At 35.8% G+C, this 13,984-nt stretch overlaps 1 protein-coding gene across 1 annotated transcript; it reads right to left on the bottom strand.

The window, feature by feature from the left end:
• Positions 1 to 695: 695 nt before the first annotated feature.
• Positions 696 to 11,829, bottom strand: LOC108993993. The gene is made up of 6 exons (XM_035684645.1): positions 11,499 to 11,829; positions 4,990 to 5,150; positions 2,834 to 2,908; positions 1,620 to 1,692; positions 1,453 to 1,508; positions 696 to 1,016 (listed from the first exon to the last, which is right to left on the bottom strand). Exons 1-6 carry the CDS (start codon positions 11,760 to 11,762, stop codon positions 902 to 904), a joined length of 744 nt encoding a protein of 247 aa, XP_035540538.1. The 5' UTR covers positions 11,763 to 11,829; the 3' UTR covers positions 696 to 901.
• Positions 11,830 to 13,984: the final 2,155 nt, after the last annotated feature.

Here is a 13,984-nt window from a genome sequence, read left to right on the forward strand (position 1 = left end):
AAAGGGCATTGGGCCGAAATTCTCTGGGCTTGAAAGGGAAGAAGACCATTTTTTTTTTATAAGTAAAATAATACTTTATTAAATCACCAAAGTGTCAAGATACAAAGAAAATGCCCTAATTATGTAGGTATGTTATAAACTAGGAATTCATGAAGGTCTATGCCATTTAAGTCTACAGCAATGGCCCAAGTACAAAGAATTCTAAAAAATAACAATTTTAGCTCCTCCAAAGATCTCTCTGTCTTTAAAAGTCCTCTCATTGCGTTCCTGCCATAAATACCACATAATACAGATAGGAATCATCTTCCACACTGCTTTGATCTGTCTCACCCCATGGATAGAATTCCAGCATGTCAATACATCCAAAACTGTTTCCGGCATAACCCATGCCATATCCATTCTTTTAAACACCTTGTCCCGAATAGTCTTAGCTATCCATTGAAGAAGGCTTCGTGGGCGTAGTCTCATGGGTCATCCATCCATTATGTTATTTTGGTTTAATTACATTGTTGTCTATTATTTCTTTACGTACTACTACAGTGTACTCTACCCTTGTTCTTAGTTTGTTATACAGGATTCCTTTTAGGACTCTACGGTTGTTCATTTCTTATTTTATACTTAATTCCAGAAAGTTTATTTCATCTCTTTATTCTTACTCTATCGGAGGTCCTCCCCTCGAAGAGGGGTTACTTCTCTTTTTACAAGTTAAATTGTTACAGGATTTCATTTAATAACATTAGTGGCAGACATCATAATATTAATATCGAAATTCACTTTCGGCACAAATAGACTAACGAAGACTGCATGCATCATAAATCAAAGAGATTAGCATTTTTAGTATCTTCCACTAAATTCTCCCCAGAAAAAACAGCAGTGCTAGTAGGTGAATCGTGAATGGGTGTCACAATTCCATTCCTTGTCCAAATTCTTCAATCGTTTTTGTGGCAAGTGTAAGGACGTCCACAAAAGCACTAAATGATGCACGAAGAAATCTTGCTTCTACTGCCTCAAAATGTCTGTACAAGAACAGAGAGATGCAATCAAAGCGCTCTTATACAATCACGTTGCAAAAAATCTAGAAGAAAATTAATTCAAGCATCCATACTAGACAGAAAATATATTTGTTTTTATTGGCACCGGGCGTCTGAGAACAAAGTCCCAATTAATTCCGGAAGTGCACAAGCACCTCAGGTAATTTAAGGAAAAATTCCCCCAGTCCGACCCATAGAAATTATTTGCCACCTGGCAAGTATGACTCGGATGATAACATTTAAGATGAAGAAAAACATTTCTCTTTCTTTGTCATAACATTAATAATAAATCAAAATGCAACATAAAAGAAAAAATAGTCATAATCCAAAATTTCATTACTTTTTAGTAATTTCGGCAATAAAAATCAATTACTCATTGAAAAAGGATCCAACTGATAATTCTTAAATAAAGAAAGCTTACACTGTAAGTTTTCCATTTGATGCTGCCATCTGCCTTTTCACTTTGTCTGGCTGCAACTGCAATCAGAAATGAAACTGAATAAGAACCTATTTTTTTCCCACACAGAGAGAGAGAGAGAGAGAGAGAGAGAGGGAGAGAATTATGGACTGAGCATCACGAAGGATCACCTCCTTATCAACAGCTAATGCTGCATAGACCATGGAAGCATTCTCCTCAGACTCATAGTCTACTTCCAAGTCACTGCAGGTCATCTTTCAATTTAGAATTAACATAGAGGTAGAAGCTTAAGTACAGCACTTGACAAAAAATCATCAAAGGTAGATAAAAGTGCACCTGACCATTATGTTAAAAAGATAGATACGCTGTGACCAGCAAACAACTGAATCCAAGTATCCTTTAATATGTTTATGTTTTTTATTACATTGTTCTAATGGTACAGACTCTCCTAGGCCATGGTTCATCATAAAAGTTTTGCATGGAGAAAAAAAAGAACGAGCTTCATAGTCCTAGTTAATACCAAGGCTAGTGCTAGTAAAAACAAATGTTAAGTTTTAGCCGTTCAGGTCTCCCAATTTAGTAATATTTGGTTTTGGCCACCATAAAGTTTTTATTTTTTGGGCACTGCCATAAAGTTATCAAAGCAGAAGAATGAAACAACCAATTTGAAAGGAGCTTCTGTCCATCTCTGGGTTTAGGCGTGCGCGAGAAACCTAGAGGTCCCTATGCTGTTCTTATTTATTGATAAACAAATATACAAAAGGAAGAAAAGAAGTCCTGTTTTTCCAAAGTTTCTATCAACAGAATTCAACTAAACTAAGCAAACTGGGGTAAACAAATGGCATCCTATAAAACCAAATAACAAATACCAGATTCACCAAGTCATGCAAGTAATTTATATCACAGTTTAAAATCAAGGTCATTACACACACGATCCATGCAAGATACTTCAATGAATCACTGCATTTGAGCACTAATGGTAGAATTCCCACCACCCTTCTAACCAATTTAGAGGTTCCTTTTCACATTGTCAACAGCTTATAAGAATATTTATCAATTCAATCATATATCATGTACTAGGGATTACAAACAAAACACAGATCTCATACATCTCAGATTATCAGTTCAACTATGATAAAACTACCAAACAAAACTATGTTACATGAGCACACATGTGAACAAAGTGAGTCATACCCATAATGGATGGCAATCACAGTCCCTACTTCAAGAATAAAATTTATAGAAAACACTGATAAGTTAGTTTCCACATCCAGATAATGTCCTAATATCTAAACCCGAAACACCCAGTTGACTCAGGCTTGTATCACAAAGAATCCAATGCATGTGTAATCAAAATAAGAATTTAGAATAGAGAGAGAGTAACCAGCTGAACTCCCATTGGCTTTGCTGCTGGAGGTCTGCCATGTCACCAATTATAGCAGCCATTTCGTCTGATTCTCTGCCCAAAAAAATAAAAAAAGAACAACTGTTGTTAGGGGTGTGCACTGATGCTGTTGGATTAGAATCGAATATATCCAACTTCGACTCCACCTCCAAACCTCTAAATCTGCTCCACTCTGACTCTGCTGGAGTAGATGTTGAACTTGGGCCAGGGTTACTCCAGGCCCTTTTTAGGCATTGAAACTATTTTCAATGTTTTCTAGATCTAAGGATTCTTTTTAACTCTTTTGGGCTCCATTTAAGGTCCACATTCATTTGTTGAGTAGTTTACACTATTTTGCTCATGTTTGTCAGCCTTTAAGGCCTTTTTATTCCCTAATATAGTCATCCCCGCTTTGACCATGTATATCAATACGACTAATTACCCATCTTTTCTCTGATAGATCACCGAATATTGATAGGCTAAATTTCTATCTTATGCCTTGTTATTGTTGCATCATGCCTAGCCTTTAAGGCCTTTTACTTTTTTAATAAGTAATAAAATTAAATTAGCAAGTGCAAATAATGCAACCCTAGTACATAGGATGTATAGAAGAAAGAAACCTATTTAGAATAAGAAAAAGATATAAAAAAAAAAATTAAGACCTTTTACATAAGAATTAAGCACGCTGAAATGCATGGAAATTTAAAACAAACAAATCATTCACAGTTTTGAAAGAGGGAAAAAGAGCAAAAAAACACTATCACCCGCCCACCTTCCAAGATACAATACTTCTATGCCTATAGAAAATATACTATTTGGCCTTTATGGCCTCATTAGTACATTCAAAACCATCCTCACACCCCATCTAGCAGGCACACCAACCCCAACATGTTTTACACATGACAAAAAAAACAACACCAATATAGAAGCCAAGTTTTAAAATTCAAATCGAAATAGCAACAAGCAACATAAAGCAAAATAATGAAACATCTAAGCATGGCATCCACCAAAAGTCCAAATGATGAAATGAAGCAGATGCCCTGTATATCCACCAAACAGCCTCCTCAACCACAATACTCTTGTGTAGCCCCTTCACCCAAGAAAATAATAAGCAATAATTTATTATAATAATGCAATAAATTATTACCTAACAAAATATTATAAGCAATAAATAGCAATTCATTTTGCTGGGATCTATTTATCTCAGCACGTAGACAATTACCTGTGTCGCGAAATAAAATGCAAACAATAGGAATTTTAAATCAACTACCTGAGTTGTGAAATAAATTAAAACTTGAGAAATTAAAGAAATCACATAAACAAGTCCACACAAGAGGCAAATCAATGTGATCAAACAACCTCGCACATAATGTTTGTTTCAACAAACCACAAAGAAACAGTCATGGATAAAGCAATGTGATCGAAATTAAAAAAGCAATGTGATCGAAATTAAAAGAAAGTACGCACGTCTAACTACATGAAAGAAATCTCTTTGTTCCACATTTGGAAATCCTTGTCTAATTGCATTTTGGATAAGTGCACATTTTTCCACTGAAACTTAATCCAAAATGGGAGCTCAAAGCAATCTAACAGGCGATTTGTCAGACAAATAACATTCAAGCTCAATTTAAAGCTATTTGATGGTCTCTCTGAAAGGTGAAAACAGTACACAAAGAAAGAAGAAAAAAAAAACCAAAAGAAAGAAAGGAGCAGCCCAGGTGTGAAGTGGACATCCAATGAAACAGATAATAATGTGTATAAAATTAACCTGAAATAATCCCAACACAATCTAACAAACTCAGAAGCACCTGTTCAAAAGGCAACCTTTGGAACCCACAAGAAACATGTCAGGAAATAAACAACGACTAGTACTTGTCATGCACATAAAAGAAAAAGAAAAAGGCAGTGAATATGTCATATTTGGGTCTTAACTATACCAAGAAACCATTCGTCTTTCTGAAGTCTCAATCTTAACCTAGGATTTAATGGTTTTTTTCCTTTTGGTAAGTCAAGCAGATTGAGATTGGAGACCTAAAGAAAGCAAGCAGAATGACCCAAGGGACCCAGAAGTATCATCTTCGCCCTCATCGGAAAAACATTGGATTGCCACATAAAACCAGAAGGAAAACCTAGATTGAGATTTGAGACCAATTTACCTGTGAACGAGAGAATGTGAGATAGAAAGATAGCGCGTGAGAGAGACTAAGAAAAAGAGTGGCTTGGGTTCTTGCCGTTTACAACAAGGTGAAACAGCAGCAGCAGCAGCCGTGTGACAGGGCAAGTATTCAGCGGTGTAGGTAGGGATCTCTCCAGTGTTAAAGCCTGATTTGGTTAGACAGAATAAAATTTCATCTCATTTCATCTTATATAATTATTATAATTTTTTTAAATTTTTAAATAAAATATAATAAATAATACAATTCAACTAGCCGCAAGTTAATATATAATTTATATTAGGGTTAAGTACATAATTACACTCTTATTTTTTTTTATTCCTATTGGTTTTAAATTTTCTTATTTGGATTACTTATCAAAAAAAAAAAATTTTCTTATTTGGATTCACAAATTTGTATTTTTTCGATAATATTCTCGGGTGTTATTCGTTCTTATAAATAATTAAAAAACAAAAAACTTAACATCATACAAACACAAAAATATATTTTCAAAAATAATAAATCCATATATTATAATATTAAGAGAATTAAGGGTGGTCGCTTGTTGTCATCTCTAATCCAAATCTAAGCAATGCACCTTGATATGGTAGGATTTGATTTTGCAAGAAAATTTCAAAATCAAATTCTCCTAGAGCATTTATATTGAATTGTCTATTTTTCTAGCTAAATTTTAGCTAAAGATGGCATCTTGGCTATTTTAGCAAACTAGTTCCAATGCATCCCATGATGGATTATCTACTAATTTGGCTAAACTATTCAAATAATCCTTTTAATATTTCTCCAAAAGAAGTGAAAAGAAATCATCTAAACTTTTTTTTTTATAAATAAAAATTTTATTCATCAAATGTAATAGGTGAAGTCCATGTACACAGAAAGTATACAAAAAAAACACCTCAATACATTCTAATACTAGAAAAACGAGGACAAAAACTCATTAACAGCCCCTCCATCGAGTGCAATAGCTGAAAACCAACTAAACAAGGAACACATAAAAAAAATTCCCAGAGTTCTTCTACATTGCGTTCCCTATTATTAAAACACCTCTCATTCATTTTCAACCAAATGCACCGCAAAATGCACAAAAGAATCATCTTCCACACAACTACCACTTGAGAACAAGTATGAAGTCTATTCCAACATGCGAGTAAATCTACCACTGATTTTGGCATAACTTAGGTCAGTCCGGATCATCTAAACACACCATCCCATAACACTTTAGCCACACCACAATGTAGAAATAAATGATTCAGGTTAGGTTTGGATAATGAGTTAAAATGAGATGAGTTGAGATGAAAGTTAAAAGTTGAATAAAATATTGTTAGAATATTATTTTTTAATATTATTATTATTTTAGGATTTGAAAAAATTGAATTGTTTATTGTATTTTATGTGAGAATTTGTGAAAGTTGTAATAATGAAATGAGATGGGTTGAGAGTGTTTTTCAATCCAAACTTAGCCTCACTGATTCCGCAACTTTCTTGCACATGAAGCATCATTCCATAACAATCATTCCAAACTTTCTCAGATTGTCAATAGTCTTAATATTCCCAATTGCTGCTGTCCATACAAAAAAGCAACCTTTGATGGAACATGAGCCTTCCAAATACTCTTCCAAGGAAAAGAAATGTAATGTTGATCGGACAACATCTTATAATATGATCTATAGACAAATTTTTAGACGTTGTATATCTCCAGAATATTTGATCCCTGTCATGTCTTTTAATATCCACTGAATACAACAATCTAAAAAAATCAGTAACCTCCTCAATTTCTCAATCTTGGACAAGTCTGAAAAATCTAACATTACAATGCACCTCTCTATTAAATTAACTCATCAACTTTGAAATTGATGCCTACTAATTAACATCCAATCTGAAAACAGCCGGAAAAGCTCTAAACAGTGCATTCGCACTACACCAAACATCAAACCAGAAACAAATTCCCGAACCATCACCAACCACAAATTTGACTTGTTTCACAAAATAATCTCATCCTTTCCTAATAAACTTCCATAAACTCACACCATAAGACCCACTAATCTCCTTAGAGCACCATCCCCCTCAATCACTCCCATACTTCTGATCGATCACCCCCTCCACAATGCTTTCTCTTCCCTATGACTCCACAACCACTTCCCAAACAACACCTTATCAAAACTACACAAGTTACGAACCCCCAATCCTCCATCAACAATTGGACATCATACTTTTTTCCAGCTTACTAAAGGAATCGTATTCTCCTCTCCCAAACCACCCCACAAAAGAGCTCTATATAATTTTTCAATACGATTAGTCACTCCAACGGTAAAGGAAATAATGAAAGGAAGTAAGTTGGGATATTAGAAAGAGTACTCTTTATAAGGGTGATCCTACCCCCTTTAGATAAATACATCTTTTCCACGCCGCCAACCTCTTCTCAATCTTCTCAACCACCCCATCCCAAATATACTTTGCCTTGAATGACGCCCCCAGTGAGAGACCCAAATATTTCATAGGCAAATAAGCAACTCTACACCCCAATAATTCTGCCAAATTGTTAATATTATGCACATCTCCCACTGGACCAGCTCTGATTTGCCCAAATTCACCTTTAGCCCGGATACGGCTTGAAAACATAACAAGACAGCCCTCAAAACTTGAATCTGTTCCCAAACAACATCACAAAAAATAAGAATATCATTAGCAAAAAGCAAATGTGATATGGAAATGAAGCTATTATTATTAGTTCCCACCAAAAAACCTGAAATAAAACCTCCTCCTACCACTGCTTCCACCATACGGCTCAAAGCCTCCATAACAAGAACAAATAAAAATGGAAATAACAGATCCCCCTGTCTCAATCCTCTAGAACTCTGAAAATAACCACAAGGCTGCCCACTAACTAAAACTGAAAACCAAGCAGTCGAGATACAATGTCTGGCCCAACCACAACACCTGTCACCAAAACCACATCTTCTAAGCATGTAGAAGAGAAAATCTCAGTTTACATGATCGTACGTCTTTTCCATGTCCAACTTACAAAGAACCCCCGAAACACTTTTCCGTATCCGACTATCTAAACACTCATTCGCAATCAGCACTGAATCAATGATTTGTCGACCTCTAACAAATGCGTTTTGAGGTTTAGAAATAACCTTATCCATCACCTTGCTCATTTGATTTTCCAAAACCTTCAAAATAATCTTATAAATTCCACTTACCAAACTAATAGGACGGAAATCCTTCAACTTCGAAACACCCACTCTCTTGGGAATTAAAGCGATAAATGTGGCATTCAACAACTTCTCAAACTTTTGATAATCTTAAAATTCTTGTAGAACCTGCATCACCTCCTCTCGCACAATCTCCCAACAATCTTGAAAAAAGGCCATAGAAAACCCATCTGGGCCAGGAGCTTTGTCTCTTCTCATCCCACATACCACCCGATGCACCTCAAGTTCTTCAACTGGCCTCTCTAGCCAACTCGTTGTAAAAGAATCCACTACGAGAAGATAAACTGTGGTGGACACTGGCAGGTAAGGGTACTTTCTCTATTCATTCTTTCTATAAGTCCCTTACACTCTTACCAAATACTCACTTCCCATGGAGAAGACCGTGGCGGAATAAGGCGCCCCCAAACCACTTTTCTTCTCTTGGAGAACGGCCCTAGGTAAGATTTTGATTACCGATAATCTGAGAAAGCACGGGGTAATAATCTCAGATTGGTATTGTATGTACAAGAATGTTAGCGAGACAGTGGATCATCTCTTGCTACATTGTGAGACAGCTAGAGCCATGTGGAGCGAAGTGTTCAGTCGAATAGGGTTAAACTGGGTGATACCAGCTACAATGATTGAGCTATTGGCCAGTTGGGTGACGTCGGGTGGTGCTCCACCAATCAAAGTCGTGTGGAAGATGGTCTCTACTTGCATTATGTGGTGCATATGGTGAGAGTGTAACGAGCGAACATTCGAAGACAATGAGCGGACACTAGAGGAGCTTCAAGCCTTATTTTTCCATACCTTATTTCTTTGGACTATAGCTGTAGATTTTAACGGCCTAAATGTACATGATTTTCTTGTTTCTTCTTTAGCAACTTAGATAGGTCTTATCTCTTGTATACCTTCTTGTGTACTTGGGTTATACCTATTCTTATTAATACTACTGTTTACTTATAAAAAAAAGAATCCACAGCCTCAAAATTCAAGCCATCAGTTTTAAGTCTCCAATTCTCCGTCTCACTTAGGAGAGTACTATAAAACTGCACAACATGCTCGTGAATCTCATTAGGTGAAGAGAGCATATTATTATCAATTTTAATCATTTCAATAGCATTGTTACGCCTATGAGAGTTAGCCATTTTATGAAAGAAGCTAGTGCACTTATCCCCCCTCTTTATGCCATAGAACTCTCAATTTCTGCCTCCATGATATTCTTCCATCAAAAGTACCCTCTCAATTTCTAACATCGCTTCTTTCTTCCTTAACAAAGTCTCCTCACTTTCCCCCTCAACCTCCAAGGACTATAGCTCCTCCCAAAGAGATTTTTTCTGCTGCTCTACATTCCCAAAAACTTCCTTGTTCCACTTCTTCAAATCAACCTTCAAAGCTTTGAGTTTACTTGCCAAAACAAAACTAGGAGTCCCCTTAAAATGATAAGAGTACCACCAGCTTCTCACCTTGTCTACAAAACCCTAAACTTCAAGCCACATATTCTCAAACTTAAAATAACATTTACCCTATAAATACCCCCACAATCAAGTAAAATGGGAAAATGATCAGAACATACCCTTGGCAATCTTTTTTGACATAACTTCGGATAATGAGTCTCCCAAGAAGACGAGACTAAGAATCTGTCCAGCCTTGAACCTCCTCTAAAATTAGACCGCGTATATTCACCCCCCACCAGAGTCAGATCCAGCAGTTCCAAATCAAAAATCAACTGAGAAAAATCCTCCATGGCTGAAGTTATAAAAGAAAAACCCACCCTCTCACTTGGATAACGAATTATATTAAAATCCCCTCATATGCACCAAGGCAAATCCCACAAATAATATAATCACAACAATTTGTCCCACAACAAATATCTATCCCGATCCCTATTTGCAAGGGATATGAAGAAATGAAGAGGCAGAAGACCTTTGTAACTGGAACAGTGACAAATTGACTAGTAAACAAATGCATAAAAAAAGGTACCAAAAATTACTGAAACAGGAATGTGTGCCTGCATCAAAATGAACTTCAAAAGCATATACATAAGCAGTAATCACGATTGAAAGTCTTTTATACAATACCAGATTTTGAGGGGAAAAAATCCAAGAATGCATCAAAGAGATCGGTATTGAGAACTAAAAACCCAGAGAAAATGTATTTATCGAATGATTTAAGTGGACATTTATCAAATGATTCATATGCATTTACATCATATACAATAACATAACATTCAGCCCCTCTATAAAATGCAACCCCTAGACTTTGAAATTTTTTTTATCAGTAAATAAGAATTTTATTAAAATAGGCGAAGCCAAGTACACAGGATATATACAAGAGCAACACCTATGCATGAGTGTCTAAAGATACAAGGAAATCATGTCCATTCATGCCATTAAAGTTTATTACAATCGACCAATGGCGTAGAGTATAAAAAAATAAAGTTCTAATTTTCGAAATGACCAAAGCCAAACTATTTTGGGTTCCGTAACAAGCAGCCAACCAGCCATGAAACTTAAACAGTTTCCCACTAGCTATAGAGTTTATTGAAGAGCCCAGCAAAGCAACCAAAACAAGTAGAAAAAAATGCGTGAGAAATGCAAGCGTAAAGCCTATAATACAACAAAATTCAACCACGTATTCCTAAGTTTCTAGAGCCCAATAATCACAAATAAGAAATTAATCACAAATTAGTCACAAAAAAAAAAATGGCTACTATGCTGCCCCAAACATACTGCTCAAATGTACCACTTGCCAAAATTTATTTATTTATTTATTTATTTTACTTAGTGATTTTAAGTGTATTAGGATTTTTTTTATTTTTTTAAATATTTAAATACATTAAAAAATGTGAAAAGAAAAATCTTAAAAAAAAAAACCAAAAAGTGAGGGGCAGTAAATTTGAGCGGGCCGCTTAGCAGAAAATGTAAGAACTCACTCAGAAAATGATCATAATTCTGATCTTTGAGGGATCAGTTCCTCCAGAAATGACTTTATTAATCTTCTTCAATAAATTACATAAGAGATTACCTCCCTTTTTATACACATTCCAGACGTTAAGTCGGTTAAGAGTTAAGGGCATTTCAGTACATCTCTTTAGCTAAGTAAGGGTACAAGAGTAATCACATACTACTTAAATGGCATGTGTCATCACGTGTACAACTAACTGCCTAACTGTTTATTGTTAGTCTTCAGTCGATAGCTCTCCTCTCCTTCAGACTTCTTCCATCTTTATTCAGCTCAATGATCATAACAGAAAAAATCGTAAAATAGAGGGAGAGAGATGCGGGAGAGGAAGAGAAGATACTGGAGAGAGAAGCGTCGTCTATGGAGTGCTTGGTTGGCAGCGGGTTCGTCGAAGAAGACCATGGTAGGTGGTGCGGCGGTGAAGAGTTGCTTCGGGTTCACTAGCAGTGCACAAGGCTTCGACGTCACAAGCGGCGACGGCGAGGCTAGGGCTGCGTGAGGAGTGCTGTGCTCAAGCTTCTGGATGCAGACTGGAGAAGATCCAACATGTGAGAGGAGACACTTCAGTTCTAAACTGAAATCTGAAGTACTTCGAAGCATGTACTTCTCAGAAGTGATTGTAGGGGCTGGGCCTGCCACAGTGGGCCGATGCTTTAGGCTATCTAGCCTAATTATTTTATTTAGTCTGATATGTTATTTTGGGTTGTAAGTGGGCCGTGGCCCTTGAACTCTTAATTAGTACTTTCTTTTATTTACCAGTCTATGTAATACATACTAATGGACCCTCCTTGGCCCTGGTCATGTCTGTTAGTAGCATATCCTTATTTGTACGCAGGAACCCTACTTTTTGGGAATTATCTAGAATTTATCAAAAAAAACCTATCTTCTTTTTCCTCATCAAACTTATGGAGGCGCTCCCCTCGAAGAGAGCTACCTTATTCTGTAGATTTCATTTAGAGTAGGTCTACACCCATCGCTGGGAGCTCCCACTAGGCCAATTCAAAGTTTTTTTTTTATTTGGTTTTTTTATCACATCATTTTTTAATGCTCTTAAATATTTAAAAAAAAAAAGAAAAAAAATCATAATACTATTAAAAAATATTTTCTTATTCCTAAGTTAAAAATAAAAACTAAAAAAAAAAGGAGCGGGAGCTCCCGCAAGTGGGATCCCTAGTTTTTTCCTTTCATATATTATATTTGCATATACAAGTAGATGCTGGCTGTGAAGAGATAAGTAGATGCATCGGTCAGCAGCTGACAGCTTTGATTGTGGAGTTGCATAGGCTAAATCAGGGAAACAACAATGGCGAGTCAACATTAGCTAGGATAATGGGTGAGGAGCCAATACCACACTAGCACAGAGGGGAGATGCAAACTAGGACCATCAAACTAGATTATTTACTACTATTCACAAAACATCTCACTACTATTTATAGATTTCTTATTTCATCTCATCTGACTATTTAAACAAGGCATTTAGTGTCTTTTAAGTCAATCTTCAAGAAACTTATATGTTTTAGCTATTCTAATGTTAGTGCTCTTATAAATCAAATATTATCATATCAGTAATCTTCGCAACGACTTGCAAGTTAAGAGGTAGAAAACACACAACATAAGAGAGAGATACGGAGAGAAAGAAAAAATGCAACACTCCCTAGCTAGAAACCAAGTAGTGCACCTGGGTTTACTCACTAGAGAGGTAGAAAACACACAACAAAGAGATAACAAAATACAAAGTGCAAGACGGGAACTACTTAGAGGATATTTAGATATAAGAGGTTTTCACGAATAGTACAAGAGTACTTGCGAGTAACTGTAAAAACTTGTAAAATCTTTTTAAGATGATGATTTGATAGGGTTTTAAGATAGTGGTGAGCTCATTATAAAAGATATTTAGATGTGGAAATGTTTTAGAAGAGCTTTTAGGGATGATAATTATAAGAATTTTGATAGAGTTTTTATAAGAATTTTATTTCAGAGGATAAAAATTCACGCAACCATCCTATGGTGGTGGTTGCCTTTATGTCTTTGAGTTATGATTATTTGGAAAATTTTGAGGAGTTTTAGCATTGTAAATATTGTATGTTTGAGAATAAAACTGTCATTCACTGAAATCTCGACTTTGAATTTGGGTTGTCATCCAAAGAATAGTCGAGGTATGTTTGGTTACATTTTTCTGATAGGTAATCAAAAAGTTTTATTCATAAATATGAGTAAAGTCCAAGTATACATGGAGTATATATGAGAAATACTTAACTAGAGTTTAGAACCGAAAGTAGAAAATTTTGGACATTTGACCCATTACAAACAATGGCCTTGCCCATAAGAAAAATGATTTAAAAAAGAACTTAAGCTCCTCCATTGTTCTCTCAAGATCTTCGAAACTTCTATTATTTCTCTCCGGCCAAATACGCCAACACATACATATAGGAACCATTCTCTAGATTACTGCCACTTGTGAATTACGTCGAAGGCCTTTCCAACTTGTTAGGAAACCTACCAGTCTAAGAAGCATGACCCATGATAATCTAATTCCCACAAAAAAATCATCCCACATGGCCATGGCTACCTCGCAATGTAAGAATAGATTATCTAGTGATTCACCATGCTTCTTACATATGCAACACCAGTCTAACATCATTACTCTATGTTTCCTTAAATTATCTGTGGTGAGAGCCTTGTGCAATGATGTTGTCCAAACGGAAAAAATTGCTTTTGAATGAGTATTCATCTGCTATATGCTCTTCCAAGGGAATGTGGTCATTCTAGGGCTCGTTAAAGCTTGGTAAAATGATCTGACAATAATCTACCTTTATTGGAGG

This window comes from Juglans regia, chromosome 13, assembly GCF_001411555.2.
Source record: "Juglans regia cultivar Chandler chromosome 13, Walnut 2.0, whole genome shotgun sequence".
Taxonomy (NCBI): Eukaryota; Viridiplantae; Streptophyta; class Magnoliopsida; order Fagales; family Juglandaceae; genus Juglans; species Juglans regia.